The sequence below is a fragment of the Carlito syrichta genome, unplaced genomic scaffold (assembly GCF_000164805.1).
Source record: "Carlito syrichta isolate Samal-C Ts95f unplaced genomic scaffold, Tarsius_syrichta-2.0.1 Scaffold143083, whole genome shotgun sequence".
Taxonomy (NCBI): domain Eukaryota; kingdom Metazoa; phylum Chordata; class Mammalia; order Primates; family Tarsiidae; genus Carlito; species Carlito syrichta.
Genome location: NW_007087179.1, coordinates 2888 through 24652, shown reverse-complemented (window position 1 = coordinate 24652; position 21765 = coordinate 2888). Strand labels below are relative to the sequence as shown.

At 38.4% G+C, this 21765-nt stretch overlaps 1 protein-coding gene across 1 annotated transcript in view; it reads left to right on the top strand.

Moving 5' to 3' along the window:
- The window catches only part of CYSLTR1 (cysteinyl leukotriene receptor 1), a 37721-nt gene extending 16185 nt beyond the window's left edge, over positions 1–21536 (top strand). Inside the window, exons 2-3 of the mRNA XM_008050148.1 lie at positions 7554–7641; positions 20389–21536. Of these exons, the coding sequence (XP_008048339.1) occupies positions 20415–21434 (1020 nt within the window). The 5' untranslated portion in view covers positions 7554–7641; positions 20389–20414 and the 3' untranslated portion in view covers positions 21435–21536. The remainder of the gene's footprint in view (positions 1–7553; positions 7642–20388) is intronic.
- The last annotated feature ends 229 nt before the right edge of the window (positions 21537–21765 follow it).

Sequence of the window (21765 nt, the reverse complement as noted above, 5' to 3'; positions counted from 1 at the left end):
CATCAAAAAAATACATACAACCATTAATAATTAGCCCAGTCCATCATGTGATATGAATGACACCCAGGAGGAGACCACTCAAGTTTGTGGGCTTGCTTTCAATCTTGTCAGGATCCAAAAGCAGTAGTCTCAGCAAACATTTAGCTTCACCTTTTCAGACATTTGGAATAATTGAGCTAAGAGACAAAGTCATCTCTTGCTTTGAGACTCCTTCAAGATGTAATATTGGATTTCCCTCAATTTATAGCCCATTTATTCATTTATCCTGAGCTATTATTTTTCTTTCTTTTCATTTATAATTTATTTTTAACAAAACTTTTTATTTTTTCACCTTTGGAAGAGACAATAGGCTCAGCCACTGTGCTGATTAAGATTGCTGGCAGCAACTCCTCAATCCATTTTCATTCATATAGGGTAGGGTTACATAGGTTTCAAACTAGTGAGTCATTTATATCACCAGGCAATATAGCTGTATTCACTCTTAGCCCCAATTTTGCCAAATGGAGTGAAGGCACAATTCACCCACATCAGACCTTTAGGAATTCTGACATAAAGTTTAAAAACATAGTTACAGACTGGGCACGGTGGCTCACACCTATAATCCCAGTGCTTTGGGAGGCCAAGGTGGGAGGGTTGCTTGAGGTCCGAAATTTGAGGTCAGCATGAGTAATTTAATGAGATCCCATCACTACCAAAAAAAATTAAAAATTAGCTGGGCATGTGGTATCTGTAGTCTTAGCTACTCGGGAAGCTGAGGCAAGAAGACCGCTTGAGCCTAAGAGTTCAAGGTTATAGTGAGTCATGATTACACCACTGCACTGCAGCCTGGGTGACAAAGATGCCTGTCTCTTAAAATACTAAAAAATTAAATGAAAAAGAAAACAAAAATTAAAATGTAGTTACAGTTGCTTGCTTAAAATTATCCCTGCTTCCAACACTTTTGGTTGCATCCCTGGTCCTAGAACCACTGCATCATGTAGGGAAGAAAGAAGAAAATTTTCAGGTGATCTGAGAAAGAAATAAAATATTATAGTCATTATACCAGTATACCCCTCACTTGACAAGAATGGCATAGTCATACCAACATCCTCCACACCTCCTCCTTCCCAAATCAACTTAGAAAAACAGAGAAAACCCTAGTGGGTACACTCCTTTAGTCCCATTCGTGTTCAGCATGAGAGCACATTTGTGAAGGCCTATAAGCCAGCCCTTTATGATTTCATCTCCCCCTGTTTTAGACAACCAATGTTTTATTTGCTCATTCCACTTATCTATCAAACTATTTTTCTGAAGAGGATATCTCTTTGTGCATTTCTAGACATTATGGGCTATACAGTGTGTTCCTTGGTCTGAAGAAATGACAGTCACTGTCCAAATTCATGCAGTATCTTCTGTTTAGGTTTTATTATGGCCCTTCCTTAAGTAGAAAATCAAGCTGAAGTTTTCTCCTTTCTTGAAACAAGAGTGGTTCAGTATAACCAATAATAAATTTTCATTTATAAAACAGGGCACTTGCTATAAATAAGAGATGATATAAAACTAAAAACCCAAATACCGATCAACAGATAAATGGGTAAAGAAAAGGTGATATATGCATACAATGGAGTACAATTATGCCTTCAAAAAGAACGTAATTCTGTCACATGCAACAACGTAGATGAACCTTGAAGACATTATGCTTAGCAAAGTAAGCCAGTCACAGAAAGACAAATACTCCATTATTTCACTTAAATGAAGTATCTAAAGTAGTCAAATTCATGGAATCAAAGAGTGGAATGGTAGTTTCCAGGGGCTAGGAGACTGGGGAATGAGAAGCTACTAATCAATGAAGTTTCAGTGAAGCAGGATGAATAAATTTTAGGGTTTCTTTTGAGCAATGAAATATTTATTTTAATGTTGCTATTTAATTTTAAAAATAACATTTTTTGCTTTCTTTATGAGTAATATTTTGGGAGATAGTCAAATATACCTGATGTCCTCAACAACTCTCATGAGGAGAAATGTCAGTGACAACTTTGATCAGCAGGGTAAGAGGTGGAAGTTTGCTTTTAGGCATTTGGACTCTAAAATGACCTCAAGAGATATCCTTAATTCTGGAATTGTGGTTCCCAGAAAACTATGAGAAAATTTCCAAAAATATGCAAAGATAAATATGGGAATTTTATTGATTACACCTTGTTTGAATAAAATAAATTATAAACCTTTTTACTTGGGGGAAAGGGACTTATTTGTTTGGGTTATTAAGGGACCAAGGAAGCAAAATGGACCACATTAAGGAAATATATACTTTTTCAGAAATCAAAACCTGCTAGAAACTTTACAGAGTAGATTTCAGATATCAGCTAAGCTATGAATGGATGAATCATTGGTCCTGGAATCCTGATGCCATATGATCAAGCAGGACAGGCACTTCATATAAGAGATGAGAGATGATAGCAATGAACTAACAAATATGATTTCAGGATTTTCTCTCTTAAAAGACATGAAAAATAGTAGTGCTTCTGTCAGAACAAGAATGTGGTAACTTGTAAAACAAAAGGAGTGAGGCCGGGGAGGAGGCCTGTGAACCCTGGTAAGTGAAGCAACTTTAAATCACAAAATCAGCACTTTGTTTAGAAATCAATGTCAACTCTAGAATTACAATTCTACGCCTGCCCAAGCCTGTATCCTGAGCACAGCTAATACATTCAAGAAAGAATTTAGACTTTCTCTCAGATGCTTACCTGAAAAACCTCAGGGAATATCTAAGTCTTATAAGTCAAGCTTGCAAACAACTTATGTCCATGTCTCTCTTTACTGAAACTATAGATCTCTTATCCTACTTGCTCTCAATAAACAAAATACCCTGATTGTCACAGATTTACAGAATGGTAGACTAGAAGAGACTTTGACAATAGTATAATCCAAACCCTACTGTAACACAGATAGGTGAAGAGATCACAAAGTGTAAGTGACTTGTTCAAGATCATTCAATGAATCATCCACCATAGCCTGAAGTATGAGCCAGGTCTTCTGCCTACCAGTCTTATGAATTTTCCACCATGCACAGTGACATTCCCCATGCAAGGATTCCAGCTGATTTTGATAAGACATCAATTAAAAGATACAGAAAATTGATTACTTTAAACCAACCAGTATCAAAAGGCACTATACTATGTACAGCAGGAGATTAAAAAAGAATAAGACTTGTTTATCATCTTGTCAGTCTAGTAGAACTGGGGTTGGATTAATTGGGAAGTTTAAATTGAATAACCACAGAGATGACTAATGGCAAAGCAGTAAATGAAAATTATCAAGAAAGATACAAACAAAATATTTCATCACTTCAAAGGAAAAAAATATGAAATTGAGTTGAGAGTATCAAGAATGGCTTTTATTTAGCTAGAAACGAAAAGGAAGTATTATTACCATTTCATTTAGTAAAAGAGGCCAGGCTAGGGATTACCTGGGGACACTTGTGGATCACCAACTTTATCAGGATTACAGTTAGCACAACAGTATATAATTGATTCTTTTCTATATGTAATTCTCTTGAAGCAACAACGAAGTTGTATAGTATATAAATTAGGACCTTATATTCTTAGAAAATCTCTGGGTCATCTAATTTATCTTGTTTACTAGCGTTTGACCAGATTACAGGCTCAATAGACAGTATCCTCTTCCTTTTAAGAACAGAAGTTCCACAAATATTTGTGGATCTGAACTGAATTTGACTTAACATGAGCCAGTTAGAAGATTTAAGTATCTCCTGAATTAAACAATTGTAATTAAAATAATATATTCACACTTTTACTTCATTGCCTCACCTTCACCCACACAGTCACCAAGATAAGAATGGTAGAGTTCAATATTGCCCAAAGCTCCTATCAGAGATAAGAGTCCTCAAAGGAACTGAAAAGGAAGGAAGAGCAAGGAGTGAAAGTATTAAGTGCCTGCTATGTACAAAGTTAAGAATTCCTAAAGAAATTATAGAAGACTGCTCAGAATCCCAAAATTGAAAAAAAAACACTACACTGTTGCCCAAACAATGTGACATTTACTCACTGTGCGTTTAAAGATTGGACTAAATTGTAATTGCAAAGTCACCACAAAAATGGATAACTAGATAGGTAACATTACACTTCTTCTACATGGGTCTTATAAATCCTTAATTCGCTGTGGATTTCTTTATAAGAAAAATAAGCTTTATCTAAACACAAAACTGTGACAGAGTCAAAGTTAATTTTCTTCACAAATAAGTGGAATTATAATTTCAGGATCAGAAAAGATTTTTATACAATCAACATTCAGTCACTATGGGGGGCCAGACCCTGCAGAGAGATTTAGAGGGTCCCTGGAAGGTGGGGTAGCGTTGGCAATTATTCTGGAGAAATAAAGAGAAAGAAAGAGAAAGGGGGAGAAAGAAAGAGACTGGACTCTGTCTAGTGCAGAAGCCGATTTAATGGGGCAAACTGCAAGTCTTTTATCCTAAAGTTTCACAGGCAAGATCACAAGATTTTCACATGAACACAAAGTCAGGTGGATGAGGGGCATCCCCACCCACCAGGTGTTTCCTCAAGCATGAGGAAGGACAATCCCAATATTATTTCACTGTTCCTTATGCTTGATTAATGTTCCTCACAAACAATACAATAATTCTAACATCATAATATTCTATTAATCAATAACTTCTAAAACTTATGCATTCCCAACACCTAATGACTGACTTAAATCCTAATACCTTTCTATTCTGTGCTAATTTTACCTGTACTATAAAAAACTCTTAATTATAGCTCAAACCAGTTCCTGAAGAATGTGGCCCAGTCCAAAGATCACACTGGGCCATTTCCAGGAACAATTGATTATAATCTCTTAACAAAATGGCTATTCTAAAATCCTATGTATCTATCTTAATTTCTATAAAAGTTTCTAATTCCTAATCCTAATATATGAAGCTGATCATCAGCAATGAAGCTTCTAAAATAAGACCCAAATACAAACTGTAATTGTAGTAAAACCAAAACCACAATTAGTAGAAAGTGGGAACAAAGAAATTTCTAAAGTTAGCTGTATTCTTATAAAACCTCAAAATATCATGTTTGATCATGCTTGAACTACATAATTCCCTGACGTAGCATAACCTATTCTATAATACTTTCTATGAATAAAATAAATTCAGTTTCTATTATAAGTAGAAAAAACCTACACTAATTGTAACTAAAGAACTGGTTTAAAAGAATGTAGCCCAGCCCAAAGTGGATGCTGGGCCCTTAGGAATGTGGCCCAGTCCAAAGTTCATGCTGGGCCATTTCTGGTAACTCTAGATAATCATCTATACCATCTAAAGCTGGAAACAGCTCTCTAAATGTATATACTAATTCAACAAATATACTTTTAAATCTTATAAAGAAGCTTGTACCATATAAAAGGCTCCCAAATGTGACCTGGGTTTGAGCTGTGTTAAGTTTAAAGCCGAAACCGCAGTCTGTGAGAAATGGGAACAATGGATCCCTAGAGTCAGTCATGCCTGTCATACTCTCAGAACTTCATGCTTAGATCATCAAAGTCCCTGCTAGTGGGTCATGCCAAACAACAAAGAAGGGAGGAGGGAATGGGCCTTCAGCTCCTGAACCCAACCTGGTGGTCTCAGGGTCCGCAGCCCACCTGGATCCCTAACACTCAGGCGGGCCTCCACAGCCGGCTCCCAACAAGTCACTACATCTTTATCAATGTACAGAGACCCAGGACAAGTTAAACTAACTTAAAAATATATATGTTTACTACCTGATGAACAAAATATAAAAGCCAACTCTGAGTAATTTCCCACCTGCAACCCACACTTTATCCAGACTGCAGTAGGTTATTTATGTCAACTCTTCACATGAAAAAGAGAAGACAATCTGGAGAGGGAAAAGAAATTGGAGGACTAAAAAATGATTATCTGAGAACAGGGTGGATTCAAACTACAATATTGTAGCCCTAAGTTCAGGCTCCTACTTTTTAAAATAAACTATGGCCAAGCACGGTGGCTCATGCCTGTAATCCCAGCACTTCGGGAGGCAGAGGTGAAAGGCTTGCCTGAGCCCAGGGGTTCTAGATCAGCCTGGGCAACTTGGCAAGACCTCATCTCTATAATAAATCAAAATAATTAGCCGGCAGTGTTGGCGCGCACCTGTAGTTCCAGCTACTTGGAAGACTGAGGCGGAAGGATCGCCTGAGCTCAGCATGTCGTACCTGCAGTGACTGTGAGCATGTCACTGCACTCCAACCTGGGTGACAGTGAGACTCCAATTCAAAAAAATACAATACAATACAATAAAAAGCTATGCTGTATATTTTTGTTGTTATTTTATTTTCCTGCTGGTGTCTTTTTTTTTTCAGTAAGATTCCCAGCCTGTTTCTACTTGTTAAAAATAAACTGAAAGAAGGCATTTATTTTGTTAGCACTTGGAACACAGATAAAGGAAACGTGACCAGCCTCGGGGGACCTTGCAGATAGGATTGAAAGTTTCCATAGGACAACACAAATTTAGAATAAACAATGTTCAGGTTGCTACTTCTTCAAGGAATTCTGTCTTTGCTCATTTGGTGGAGATTTGCTATGCTTTGTTAGATTCTTGGACATAATTTAATTAAAGAGAAGAGATATATACACTTAGGAAAAGTTAAGTATATACAAGGTTTCAAAACAAGCTGATCTCTGAAAGTATGTAATATATGCCAAGTTAGTGATATTCAATAAATGCTATTATAAGTTTATAGGGAGAAAAATCCAAGGTTTTTTAAGACAGTGGTCCCCAGCCTTTTTGGCATCAGGAACCGGTTTCATGGAAGACAGTTTTTCCACGAATGGGGAACTGAGGGGCTTGAGGGAGAAGTGCAGTCAAACTCCTAAGGAGTGGACAACCTAGATCTCTCACATGCACAGTTCACAATAGGATTCGCGCTCCTATGAGAATCTAATGCCACTGCTAATCTGACAGCAAGTGGAGCTCTGCTCACCTGAGTTCACCTCCTGCTGTGCAGCCCAGTTCCTAACAGGCCACAGACCGGTACAGGTCCTTGGCTCGGGGTTTGGGGACATCTGCTTTAAGACATTCTTTCTCCAAGGAAAACTATCTCTAAGCCGTCCAAAAAGATATACTTGATATTTTCAATGTTCTAACTCTTACTCTTAGCAAACTAGGTTCTTGGATGTGAACTTCCACATTATTTCCCCTTTGACCTCTATAACAAACTGTTTAAAAGAGAAAATAGGGGAAATGTCATGGTTTCACAGGAAGACTATTTTTTAATACTATGTTCTTTTTTAGATACAGAAACTACATGCACACAGCAGCAAACATCTGTGCTTACCCCTGGTCTGTGTCCCAAGTTTTTCCCCTTGGGAATGTAAAAAATGGATGAAGGAAATAGAAGGAGGCATGGAATCTGATGACTAGCCCTAAATCTGTCAGTAAAACTTGAATGTCCCATCACACACTCTGGTTCTGCACTTAAGACTGCTAAGCTCTCATGACCCTTCTGAACTGCTTCTAAGATTGTTGACTTCCTTTTCAATTTTATAATTTCAGCTTGGGCTTCCTCAGATATCACCCCACAAAAAGCACTGACCACCGTAAGAGGGAAGATTTATAAAGTGTACTGCTGTGACAGATAGAGGTATGGCTCCATTTCAAAAGGAAGCTTGATTTTTCAACCTGCAATTATCTTAACAAAATAACTTCCTTTATCATCTTCACTAAAATAAAACTAATTCCATTAATGTTTATTGCTCACTTTCATTAATCAACTAATGGCTTATTTGTTTTGTGCTAAGATGGCTCTTACTATACTGTATTGCAAACTTTTCACACTTCTGAGCTATCATTCCTCTCCCCCACCAGACTTTGAGCTGCTTGAAGGCAGGGATGGGGTCTTAGGTAGCCGAAGTTTCCAAAGAAACTCTCTGTAGTCATCTACTGCAAGTCACATTCTTGGAGTACTGCAGTAAATTCTATAAAACTGAATTAAATGCTTTCTCAGAAAAAATAAAGCCATCATCAGTGAAATGAGTGGCTTGGACTAAATTGTCTCTACACATCTGTAATTTGTTACTTGTTTGAAAGTTTTGCAATCTTCTTTTTATGGCCTAATATAAACTTTTGACTTGACTTAATTATAAGTAAACAATTGAATCTAAATATTGACGTTTCTAAGAAGGCTTATTTTGGTCGATAGGGTCTAGAAAGTTTACTAATGTGACTAGAGATTTTCTCTGTATGTTTTTACTGTTACTTATCAGTTTTATTTGGAATCTTTCATTCAAAAGATCTAAGAATGTCAAATTCAATTATAACACATAGCAGACAAACAAATGATTAGTCTATGTTCATGATATGGGTAGAGTTTTTTTTATTTTTTTTAGAGCTGAGGGGGTCTCACTGTTTTGCCCAGGCTGGTCTCAAACACCTGATCTCAAGTGATCCTCCCATCTCAGTTTCCAAAGTAGCTGGGATTACAGGCATGTGCTGCCATACCTGGCATAATGGGTGTTTTTTAACTTTATGGTTAGCTTTATGATTTAGCGACTTCCCTAAAACTTGAGGAAGCAACTTTAATTACACAACCATAGACTCTAAAACTGGGAAGGTTTTAAATCATATTGGAGCCAGGCTTGGTGGCTCAGCCTGTAATCCCTGCGCTTTGGGAGGCTGAGGTGGGTGGATTGCCTGAGCCCACGGGTTCGAGGCCCACCTGGGCAACTTGGCAAGACCTCATCTCTACAATAAATCAAAAAAATTAGCTGGTCGTGGTAGCGCGCTCCTGTAGTTCCAGCTACTTGGAAGGCTGAGGCGGAAGGATCACCAGAGCCCAGCAGGTCGAGGCTGCGGTGGCCAGAAACGGTCACTGCACTCCAGTCTGGGCGGCAGGGTGAGACTCCAATTCAAATAAAAATAAAAATAAAAAATAAATCATATTGGAATGAGAAGATAACTCAAAATGATTTTTAAATTATAAGTAACACCTTCAAATGATAAACTTGTTATATCATTAATTTACTCATTCACTCAGTTAACACATACTGAGTACTAATAGTCAAGGTACATATGTACTAGGGTCCTGTATGGAGTGCTTTCTTATATATCAGCCAGATAGTCTGGGAGGGAAGATAATACAATTATACAAATAATTGATTTGTAAGGTAGATGTAAAGTTCTTTAGAAGTTTACCAAAGACAGAAATTATTATAGATAGAGGCTGAAAGAAGAAGGTGTGATTTTAGCTGAATGATGCATATGCTACATGGAGAAAAGGTCATTTCAAGAAGATGACATACCATGAATATAAAGACAGGCAGGTGGAAAAATGTGCAGTACATGTCCCTGGTGTACTAAAATAGTTGTTTCCTGGAACCATACAGTATACAAAGAGGAGAAGTGAGAGAGAAACGGGAAAAGGCAAATTGCAGTCAGGCTGTAAGGAGTCTTAAATATCAGGCCAAGAAGTCTGAATTTTATTCTGAATTATTATGTCATAATTGAAAATTACAATGTATACAAAATTATTTGGAAAAGTGTTTGCAGCAAGATGATTGAGAGTTAATGGTGGTGGGAAGGACTGCTGGTAATCATCTAATATCTTTCAAGTATGATTCTTCCAAAGGCTGTATCAGTAGCCTTCGGGGAGGTACTAGTAAAAGGGTAAAAAGTTTCTGTTGTAAGATGAATAAGTTCTGGAGAACTAATATACAGCATGGTGACTATAGTTAATAATACTGTATTGTATACTTAAAATTTGTTAAGGAAGTAGATCTTAAGCATTCTCACCACACACATAGCACAAAAAGGTATGCGAGGTGATGACTGTGTTAATTAACTTGATTAAGGTATTATTTCACAATGTATATGTATATCGAATCATTATGTTGTACACCTAAGTGTATGTAATATTATTTGTCAAGTATATCTCAGTAAAGCTGGAGAAGAAAAGCTATTATCAAAAAACTCAACAGCACCATCTAGTGCCTCACAGCATAATACTGTCCAGTTTGGGAAATATGCCTAATAAAGGGCTAACAAAAAGATTAACTTTCCCTTTCTTCCATAACTGCATCTGCAACCAGAGAACCAATTGTGAAAGAGTCAGGTAACTTGAAAGAAAACTGAGAAATAATGCAATGGTTGGGAATAGTGGTCTCATTTTTCTCTATGGCCTCAGAATGATTCCTCTTAGATTTTTTTATCTTATACTAACAATTCTTAATGAAGAATTATGACATCGTTTAATGAAAGGGAAAAATATAGAACAACTAGCTGAGATGGCTAGATGAATGGATGACAACACATCCTCAACAGCAAACATAATTGTTAGTGGTAGTGAATCTGGGAAGTTATATCCCACCTGCAACCACTAGTGTAGCTATCTGTTCTGTATCCCTGGTATAGATCAATCCCCTCCATGGCTGGCAGTTTTTGCATGCTTGAGCAGTCTCCTCATCTTACAAACCCAAACTCTTTTTTTTTTTACCAAGGAGTGGGAGTTGTATAAAAGGTCAACATCAGATTTCAATCAAAGATTATCTACCATATTATATATTGATCAGTTGCTTCAACCTTTGTAATGAAAAAAAAAAGGAGAATCTGGAGGGACACTAAAGAAGTCACTATTCCACTACAGTATCTCATCCCAAGCTCTCTCTGATCAGAGCTTGTTGACTGCCCTGATAGATAGGGCTGAACTAGGCTAGACCAAGTACAACTTCTCACTATAAGAAAGTTTCAACCACTTATCATACTGTATATTGCCAAACAGTAAGATTTTTTGAGTAAAAGTATGGGAAGAAAATAAGAATGAACAACTACAATTCCTCACCTAATAAATATATTCCAGCTGGTTTTATCATATCTTTCCTCAGAGTTTAAATAATGGTGAAGATTTAGGAAATGTATTTCACCTCTCTGGAACGTTTTTCTCATCATTAAAATAACTAGATGACTTCTAAGGTTTCTCCAGCCATGATGTTCTGTGACTCTATATAGAGTCAACCATGTCTTAGATTTTTTTTTTAGATTCATGTGTCCTAGATTAATAATAGGTGAGTTTTGTTAACAATAAATTAGATTATTTTCCTAAGGTATGGGCAGCACCCAGCAGATGTTACCTAGGAAGTTTTCCTCTTCGGGGAACCAAACATTTTCATCCAGACCTTATTCACAAAAATAATTTAAAGCTATTCCAAAAGATGGTTGATAGATAGACGGATAGATGATAGATAGATAGATAGATAGATAGATAGATAGATAGATAGATAGATAGATATCTGTTAGGTCAAGAAGATGAGCAGATAGGAAAAGAGAGACAGGAGACAGGTGGCTCAACACCAACACAGGTTTATTTCAAGGCAGAGAACCTGCAGAGGGGACTCCAGAAATCTGAAGCTCACTACCACTTACAGACTAAGGCGGTTATAGAGCTTGGGGAAAATTTTTTGTGGTTGGAGTTGCTGAGGATAATTACATCTGGTGGTTAAGTAAGTTGAAAGAAGTCTTGTTGTTAGGCTAGGTGTTAGACCGAATGCATTTTAGCCTAGCCTGGTTGATAACGTTCCATCCCGGGGCAGCTAGCAAAATGGAGGGAGTCTTTAAAGTGACAATAAGAGGGCTAACATTCTTGCCTTTTTGCTTAGATAGATAAATGATAAAGAGAGAGAGAGACAGACAGACAGACAGACAGGAGAGGAAGGTTCATAGGTGTGGAGAGAAGGGCGTTGTAAGTTATCTGGCTACTTCTTGCTGATTGTATTCGGGGTTAAAGTTGTGAGGTGCCCTCCTTGGAGTTGAGGCTGCATACTCGCTGATATTGAAGGGTATGAGATCTGGATTGGCGAAGCAGGAGGATTTTGTTGACATTTTTGTGTGTGTGTTAGCTTGAATAAAGGCATTTAGTTGTTGGGAGGCAAAATGGGAGATAAAGTTAATACAGGTAAGGTTTAAAAGTGAGTAAGAGAAGGATGAGGAGTAGAGGCTTGAGAAATGGGGTTATTCAGCATCCAGGTAGAGAGGAATGACTTGGTTGGCCATGACTCGGTAGCCTGTCATTTGAGTTCTGTTGTCCGGTTTTGAAGTCTATGGACTGCATCCTAAACTATGCCTGACTTATTAACAAAAAGCAATTGTTTTTTGAAGATATATATAGAGATATCCCTTTTTTCAGTTGTTAGGTTAAGCACTCTCTTATTTTGGAGCCCCTGCTAAAGAATTTAATCGTAAATGTTTAATCCTGCTAGTAAGAGCAGGAGTTAAATTGTCCTTTTGGATTTAATTGTAGAGGAAGGGATTGAAGCTAATAGAGGGATTTGAATAGTCTGATTATCAGGTAGAATACTGATGTTTGAAGACTGGTGCATTAAAGTATAAATATCTGGCCAATTGGCAGGTAGACAGAGATAGGAGAAAGTGCCATATAGGAAGATAATTTGGGGGGCAGAGGCACAAAACCTATAGGTAATAGAGGTTACCTATGTGGCATCATCTTTTTTACATTTTTTTAAAAATTATATTTAAATATGTGGAGTACAATTCAGGGTTAAGTATACAAATGTCCATTATGCAGGTATCCATGTTGATGAGCTGTGCCCCTCCAGCAGAATCCCACTACTTCCAGTCTCGCCCACCCACCCCCCAGCAATTTCCCACTACTGACAATCCCTTTCTTATAGTATTATGATAGCTGTTCAGGGTCCGCTTATGAGTGAGTACATGTGATACTCAGTTCTTTGTTTCTGTAACAGATCACTCAAGTATTATTGACTCTAAGTCCATCCAAGTTGCTGTGAAGTTAAATAATTTTGTCCTTCTTTATGGCTGCATAATATTCCATTGTGTAAATGTACAGTTTTTTAATCCAATCCTCTTTCGATTGGCAGCACGGTTGGCCCCATGTTTTTGCCATTGTGAACAATGCTGCAATAAACATGCATGTGCAGGTATCTTTTTCATAGAGTGATTTGAGTTCCTCTGGGTATATTGCCAGTAGCGAGATTACAGGGTCATATGGAAGGTTGATTTTTAGACCTTTTAGAAGTGGCCAAACTGTTTTCCACAGAGGTTGTACTAGTTTACATTCCCACCAACTGTGTAGAAGTGTTCGCTTTTCCCAACATCCTCTTCAGCATCTGCTGTTTTTGGAGTTATTTATGATGGCCATCTTGACTGGAGTTAGGTGGTATCTCAGTGTGGTTTTAATCTGCATTTCTTTGATGACTTGTGAGGCTAAGCATTTTTTCATGTATCTGTTGGTTGCTCATATGTCTTCTTTTGAGAAGTGTCTATTCATATCTTTTGCCCACTTTGTAATGGGGCTGTTTGTTTTTTCTTTTTGGCACCTTTGAGTTCCTTGTAGATCCTAGATGTTAGGCCTTTTTCAAATATACAGTTGGCAATTTTTTTTTCCCAATCTGTGGGCTGTCTCCCTGATCTCTTGATGGTTTCTTTGGCTTTAAAGAAGATTGTCAATCTGATGAGGCCCCGCTTGTCTATCTTATCTCTTATGGGTTTTAATCAGGAATTGGTTGCCAGTTCCAATTCCTATAAGGGTGTCTCCTGCATTTTCTAAGGTTCTTATAGTTTGAGGTTTTACGTTTAGGTCTTTGATCCATTTAGAGTTGATTTTTATGTATGGTGATAGGTAGGGGTCTTAGTTTAATCTTCTGCATGTGGTCAGCCAGTTTTCCCAGCATCATTTACTGAATAGGTTCTCCTCTCCCCAGTGGTTGGTGGTGGAGGCTTTGTCGAAGATGAGTTGGTTGAGAAATTGAGGTTTTGCTTCTGACCTTTTTTATATTTTTTAATGAATTGTTTATCTAGAAGTATAGCACTGGCAAGGACCTGAAAGTGTATATGAGTAGGAGAGATTGTAAATTCGTCTTGGTTAGATAAAGATAAGAAGAAATTGGAGTTATTAATAACATTGGTTGTGAAGTATTGAATTGTGAGAGGTTTTTAAATGTGTAGGCTGGTGTGCTTGTAGTTTTCTTTCATGGAATTCCCCATGCAACTATATCTGGTAGGTGGCATTGACAGAAAGATGACAGGAGAATGGCTTGATAATTTTTTATGACAATGGATGTAGGGCTAGATAATTGTAGAGGGTATGTTTAGGCTTTGAGGTGTTGGGACTGGTGGTCTTGTGAAGGTTGGAGAGTGAGTATATGTTGGCAAAAGTTAGAGTTTCTAAAAGGAACTTATGAGAGGGGTTAGGGAATAAATGCCAGAGACAAAGAGGTGTTGGGGGTGGTTTGTAAGGTTTGAGAGGTAATGGGTTTGGGGATTGGAGGTTTAGAGTTTTTTGGTAGAGAATGGGTTAGGAAAAGCTGCAGTTTTTTAATGTGATGTTTAAAATAAAAGCATGGCCGGGCTCGGTGGCTCAGCCTGTAATCCTGCGCCTTTGGGAGGCTGAGGTGAGTGGATTGCCTGAGCCCGCGGGTTCGAGATCCGCCTGGGTAGCAAGACCTCATCTCTACCATAAATCAAAAAATCAGCCGGGTGTGGTAGCGCGCGTCTGTAGTTCCGGCTTCTTGGAAGACGGAGGTGGAAGGATCGCCGGAGCCCAGCAGGTGGAGGCTGCGGTGGCCAGGAGCGGCCACTGCACTCCAGTCTGGGCGACAGAGTGAGACTCCAACTCAAAAAAAATAAAATAAAATAAAAATAAAAAAAATAAAAGCATGTACCTGATTGGGTGAATGCCCTTTTGCAGATTCTGGAATGGATTATTAGGTGATTACGGTTACTAAAAGGTTTTTAAAAGGGGGTCTGTTTGAAATGTGAGGTGTAAATTCATGGTACTTTGGGCCCCAGTAGCTAGGTTGGTTGGGATGGCTATAAATCGCTGGGTTTGGGCTGACAGATAAATCTAGTAGTTAGAATTAAATGGAAGCCATGTGCTGTGTAAGAACTGATATGTGAGATTGATGAAAGAAGTTTAACTGTTAGAGGACAATGTATGTGGTAATGAAAGTTATAAGGAAGCTAAGGCTATAATAAGAGGCTAATGTAGGAGAGTGTTGAGCTTTATGGTGTGGTAAAGGGGTTGCAAAATAAAATGAATGTTAGGAAGAAGTACCAAGTGATAAATTGGGGGAGAAATCCTATAGGTCTCCTTGTAACTAAAGATTAGTAATTGTTGAAAGTAGTTGATTTACTGAGGCAAGGAGATTATCAAGGGGGTAAAAGACAAGGTTAAAGTGAAGGATATCATGAGGCTTATTAGTTTAAAGAGGTAAAAAAGTTTATGAGGTACTACAGGGTGGAGGTTTTTGACAAAAATATCTGACAATATAGGCAAAGATGTATATTATAGCAGCAACAATTGATAGTATTATTAAAAGAATAGAACATCTATATGTATGGAGTTGGTATGGGCTCTTTTTGGTGTGTGATTTAGGAGGTTTTGGAAGTTAAGAAATTTTTTTTAGCTGAAGAGAGGTAGGTAGTGTGGGAAATGAAGTATATTTAGGAGGCTTTTGTGTGGATAGAGGCTGTGAAGTATAGAATTGGGAGACCTTTTTAATTTTGAATTGTGTATTTAGTGTATAAGGCCCGTAACTGGCTATTGTTTGGTGTGGAAAATGAGACAGTTATGCGGGTAGAGTGTTAGTTTTAGTGTTTTAATTGTGAATACAGTGGCAGCACCTAGAATTCGGAGGCACAACAGCCAGCCTTGGATGACAGAGTTGAGTTGTTTTGACAGATACGCTATGACTCGTGGAGTATTGCCATAGGACTGACATAAAAGTTCAAGGGCAATGTTGTGCTCTGTGTGAACATATAAGGTAAAAGATTTGGTAGGGTTTAGTAGTTTTAGGGCTCAGGCCTTTTGGAGGGCCTCTTTTAGTTTGTAAAAAATGAGAATTAATTGGGTATGAGGGGTTTAAAGGTTTGTGGATAAGGTCTTGTGAAGTTAAATAAAGAGGCTTGGTTAACAGGTTAAAATTAGGTATCCATAATTGAAATTATTTTTTGAAGTCTAAGAAAGAAAGGAGATTTCTTTTAGTGGTGGGTGTGGGCATGGCTTGAATGAGGTATTTTGTGGGAGGGGAGTGGCTTGGGTTGTATGAGTTATAGTGAGTCTGAGATAGGTTATTTTTTTGTAGAAATTTGGGCTTTAGTAGGAGAGACTTGATATTTATGTTTTCCGAGAAAGTTGAGTAATTGAGAGGTATATTGAATGTAAAGATTATATGAGGGACTGTACAGGAGAAAATTTTTAACATATTGTAGAAGGATATTGGGGGTTAAATTTAAATTATATAGATCTTGAGAAAGGGTTTGTTTAAAGAGGTGAGGATTGTCCTTGAAACCTTGTGGCAGGACCATCTAGGTTAATTGGATTGAATTTTGTGAGTCAGGGTCTACCTAAGTGAAGGCAAAGAAATTTTGACAGGCTGTGTTAAGGGAAAGTGTAAAGAAGGGATATTTTAAGTCTAGGACGAAGAAGTGGGTGGTGTGAGGAAGGATATGAGAGAGCAGAGTGTAGGGGTTTGGAACAATGGAGTGGATAAGAATGACAGCCTGATTAACAATATGCAAGTCTTGTATAAGTGGGCTTAAATTATCTGGTTTTTTTGACAGATACTATGGGAATGGTGTGAGGAGAGTTGGTTGGCTTTAGGGTATTTGCCTGGAGCAATTTAGAGATAATGGTTTTGAGTCCCTATTAAGCTAGTTGGACTTAAAGGGTATTGAGGTTGGTTAAGGTAGAATGAGAGGTTTTGTAGATTGACCATGTTTGGGGTATTTATGGTGGCACACAACATTGGGTGCTTTCCACATGTTTTAGATTATAGGATTTATAAGGGGAAGGAGGGAGGGAAAGGAGAATATAGAGGAATGGGGAGAGAAGCATCTGGGTGGCAAAGTAAAATAAAAGGGGTAGAATTGTAAGGGGGATTGTGAGGGGTGAACTGTATGGAAACCTGAAACTTTGTGAGGATATTCCTTCCTAGTATAGGTATGGGACACTGTGGAATAGCTAAAAAGGAGTGAGTAAAAGGTGTGTTGAATAGAAAGCAGAATAATGGCTTGGTTATTTGGGGAGTGAAAGATATTTTATCTACTTTGACAATAGAGATAGAGGAGTTAAGGAGGGGTCCTGCGTATTTTGGCAAGACTAAGTACAAAGCCACCATGCTCAATAAAAAAAGAGACAGGCTTACCAGATACTGACAGTGTTACCCTAGGTTCTGCAATGGCACCAATGGTGAGAGTGGTGAGGGCGGAAGACCCTGGGCCCCATCAGTCTTCAGTAGCCAAGTCAAAGAATTTAGCCAGTCTCACTGTGGATGAGGAAACCTGGGAATGTTCAAAGTGACCGAACAGGAGGGAGAGGCTTGCTGGTCACAATCTGACTTCCAGTGCCCTTTTTTTCACAAATAGAACATGGGTTGAGAGCAGCCTAGAATTTGGGCATGCCCTTGACCAGTGTCCTGGCTGGCCATACTTGTAGCATTGTCCTGGCAATGGATGGACGTTTGTTGGGGATTGGAAGGTTTTTTTGGAGCCATCAGAGAACCCTGTCAAAGGGTTGCTGCCAGTAGTTGGTGTCTAGTCTGATTTCCATTTGGTTTTTGAGCATTTGGTTCCTCACTTCTATTATTAAAACCTTAGAGGCAGTTTTGATAAGATCCTGACATTAAGTTTGGGGACCATCCTCTAATCTTTGAAGTTTTTTATGTATGTTCATGGCCAATTGAGAGATAAAATAAAGATGTAAGTAAATTTTACCTTTATTAGAACTTGGAGTAAAAGTAGTATATTCAAGCATGGCCTCTGAGAGGTGAGAGGAGAAAAGGGGAGGGTTTTTGTCAAGATTTTGAGTAATTTCTTTGATGTTTTTCATAATTAACTAGCTTTAGAGCCACCTTGCTTTTTTGCTTGTTTGTTTGTTTTCTGTTTTTGTTTGTTTTTTCAGCTAATAGGCAAGTTATTATGTAGCCCTTTTTCTGTCTATATGGGGAGTTAATTTGATAATCCCAGGAGGCCTCTGTGTAGGGCACTGTCGTGATGCCTATGGGATTATGGATTGGGTCCTGATGCTGAAGAGTGCTGGCATGAGGTTGAGCTGCTGCCCATATGTGCTCCCTCTCTTCTGGGGACATTGAGGAGGAAAGAATAACATACAGGTTGTGCTAGGTTACATTATAGGATTGGGTAATATAAAGGAATTTTTATGGTAAATAGCAGAGTTACAGGTAAAGGCGCTTAGCTATTTTTTTAATTTGAGAGACATTACTCAGGGAGAAAGGAACATGAATACACAGTATGCCCTCTGTCCCAGCCACCTCTCTGAGAGAAAGGATAGGAACAGGACTTTGGGGACGGAGGACATTGGGTATAAAAACAAGTGAGAGGGGAGGGGAAGGGAGGTGGGATTAACGGTAGTCAATATCTGTCTGGGGACGGGGAGACACCCCTTATCAACAAGGGTGCCTGAACGAAGCATATTTGTATACCTAACCCTTAACTGTACCCCACAATATCAAAATAAAAAATATTGATGTAAAAAAATAAAAATAAAAACAATTGAGGGGGGAGAGGGAAAAGGAAAGAGGAGGCTGTGAATAAGGAGGATTTGAAAAGGATTATAGATTTGATAAAAGGAGGGGTTGGACAGAGATAGAGGAAAGTTTGAGCATAGGGGACCTCAGACAAGTTTCCATTGCATTGGAGTGAATTGTTGAGGTTACAGAGAATTTGGAAGTCAAATTGTTAAAAATACAGAGATTTTGGAAGTTCAAATTCTATTTTGGGACCATTGTTCAATTGGTATTGGAGCCAAGTCGCATTTCAGAAGAAAATGAGATGCTTTGGCCTTAGAGTAAGGTCTAAATTTTTGAGACATTCGAGAGACGTTTTGGTTTAGAGTAAGATCTAAATTTTGAGGTTGTGAAGGAGACATCTGAGAAGGGTGTCTCAGATAGATTTAGAGGAGGCTTGACACATATTGGAGAAATTTGGAGGAATGAGCAGCCTGATCCCCAAGGGCATAAGAAACAGTGGAAGGGCGGGACATTCCCCTAAGGTGACAAACACAATCACCACGAGTAGGGTGACCAGAGGAGACTTCTCACCCAGCGCTGGGGTTTTCAGAAGGGTTTCTGGAGCATACAGAAATGAGTGAAAGAGAGGAATCAGGAGTTTGGGTAGGAAAACACCCACTGATTAGTGACCGGTGTTGGAGGAAGTGTTCCACAATGGAGATGGTCCTGCTGGAGACACCCAAGTTGGAGAGAGCGGAAAGACAGAAAGGGTGAGAGAAGAGAAAGGATGGAGGAGAACAGGGCTAGGCACGTAGAGAACTTAGGAATTGCCCCGCGGTGGGACCTTGAATCCCATTCCAGGGTTTCGGCACCAAATGTTAGGTCAAGAAGATAAGCAGATAGAAAAAGAGAGATGAGAGATGGGCGGCTCAACAGCAACACAGGTTTATATCAAGGCAGAGAACCTGCAGAGGGGACTCCAGAAATCTGAAACCCACTACCACTTATGGACTAAGGTAGTTATAGGGCTTGGGGGAAATTTTTTTGTTGTTGGCATTGCTAGGGGGTATTTACATCTTGTGGTTAAGTAAGTTGAGAAAAGTCTTGCTGTGAGGCTAGATGCTAGACTGAATGTGTTTTAGTCTAGCCTGGTTGATAATTTTCCATCCTGGGGAAGCTAGCAAAGTGGCAGGAGTCTCTAAAGTGGCGTTAGGTAGGCTAACAATATTTATAGATGTGAAGCAACTAATAGAAAATCAAACTCATTTAAAAGAAAAATTTACAGAATCATACTTAGAGTAGTATGACTTCAAATACAAGAGAATTGTTTTATCTAGATCTTGAAGATTAAGAGGAAGTTTATCAGAAAAACATGGGTGGTAATGGAGAAAAAAATAAGTTTTCTGGAGGTGGGAGTATTGGCTCATGCCTGTAATCCCAGCACTTTGGGAGGCAGAAGCAAGAGGATTGCCTGAGCTCAGGGGTTCAAGACCACCGAAATAACTTGGCGAGACCTCACCTCTACAATAAATCAAAAAATTAGCTGGGCATGGTGCTACATGCCTGTGGTTCCAACTACTTGGAAGGCTGAGGAGGAAGGATCACCTGAGCCCAGCAGGTGGAGGCTGAGGTAGCCTTGAGCATGCCACTGCATGCCAGCCTAGGCAACAGAGTGGGACTCCAACTCAAAAAAAAAGTTTTCTGGATGCCTGTAGGACCCAAAACCTTCTTCTGAGGGCAGGGTACAGTTGAATCTCAATTCGTTGCTTCTCCACCCTTTCTTCCTACTGTGGTCAAAAAGTATACATAGTGACACTATGGAATAAAATGTTAGTACTTCCTGTAACTTATGATCTGGTTAAAATTGACAAAACAATTTTTATATATTGTAGGCACCAAGCAGATATTTCTAGAGAACATGGATGGAACCGGAAATCTGACAGTATCTTCTGCCAGCAATAACACATGCCATGACACTATTGATGACTTCCGCAATCAAGTGTATTCTACCTTGTACTCTATGATCTCTGTTGTAGGTTTATTTGGAAATGGCTTTGTGCTCTATGTTCTCATAAAAACATATCATGAGAAGTCAGCTTTCCAAATATACATGATTAATTTAGCAATAGCAGATCTACTGTGTGTGTGCACACTGCCTCTTCGTGTGGTCTATTATGTTCACAAAGGCATTTGGCTCTTTGGTGACTTTTTGTGCCGCCTCAGCACCTATGCCCTGTATGTTAACCTCTATTGTAGCATCTTCTTTATGACAGCCATGAGCTTTTTCCGGTGTGTTGCAATTGTTTTCCCAGTTCAGAACATTAATTTGGTTACACAGAAAAAAGCCAGGTTTGTATGTGTCGGCATTTGGATTTTTGTAATTTTGATCAGTTCTCCATTTTTAATGACCAAGACTTACAAAGATGAGAAAAACAATACCAAATGCTTTGAGCCTCCACAAGACAATCAAGCTAAAAATCATATTTTGATTTTGCATTATGTTTCATTGCTTATTGGCTTCATCATTCCTTTTCTTATTATAATTGTCTGTTACACAATGATCATTTTGGCCTTACTAAAAAATTCAATGAAAAAAAATCTGTCAAGTCGTAAAAAAGCTATAGGAATGATCATAGTCGTGACAGCAGCCTTTTTAATCAGCTTCATGCCATATCATATTCAACGTACCATCCATCTTCATTTTTTACACAATGAAACTAAACCCTGTGATTCCGTCCTTAGAATGCAGAAGTCAGTGGTCATAACCTTGTCTTTGGCTGCATCAAATTGTTGCTTTGACCCTCTCCTGTATTTCTTTTCAGGGGGAAACTTTAGGAGAAGGCTGTCTACATTTAGAAAGCATTCTTTGTCCAGCATGACTTATGTACCCAAGAAGGCTTCCTTGCCAGAAAGAGGAGAAGATATATATAAAGAATAATATAAACCCATTTCCAGTACAAATCAATGAAATAACTTTCCAAACAAGTTTTCTCAAATTATTTACAATAAAAAATGTCATTAATAATTTACAAGTACTTAACTATGTGTGCCTATAAGTCTATCTCATTTATGCATTCATATTATATTTTAAGTGTTTAAAAATCAGACCACAACTGTGAACTAAATTACAAGTAATTTCTTGACCATTCACTAGAATGTGGAGAATATTTATGTCTTTGCATTGTAAACCATGGGTCTGAGAGCAGGTTTATCCTTTTCAAATAAAAGCTTTACAAAATAATAAGAACTAGACTTGTAAGATATAAAAG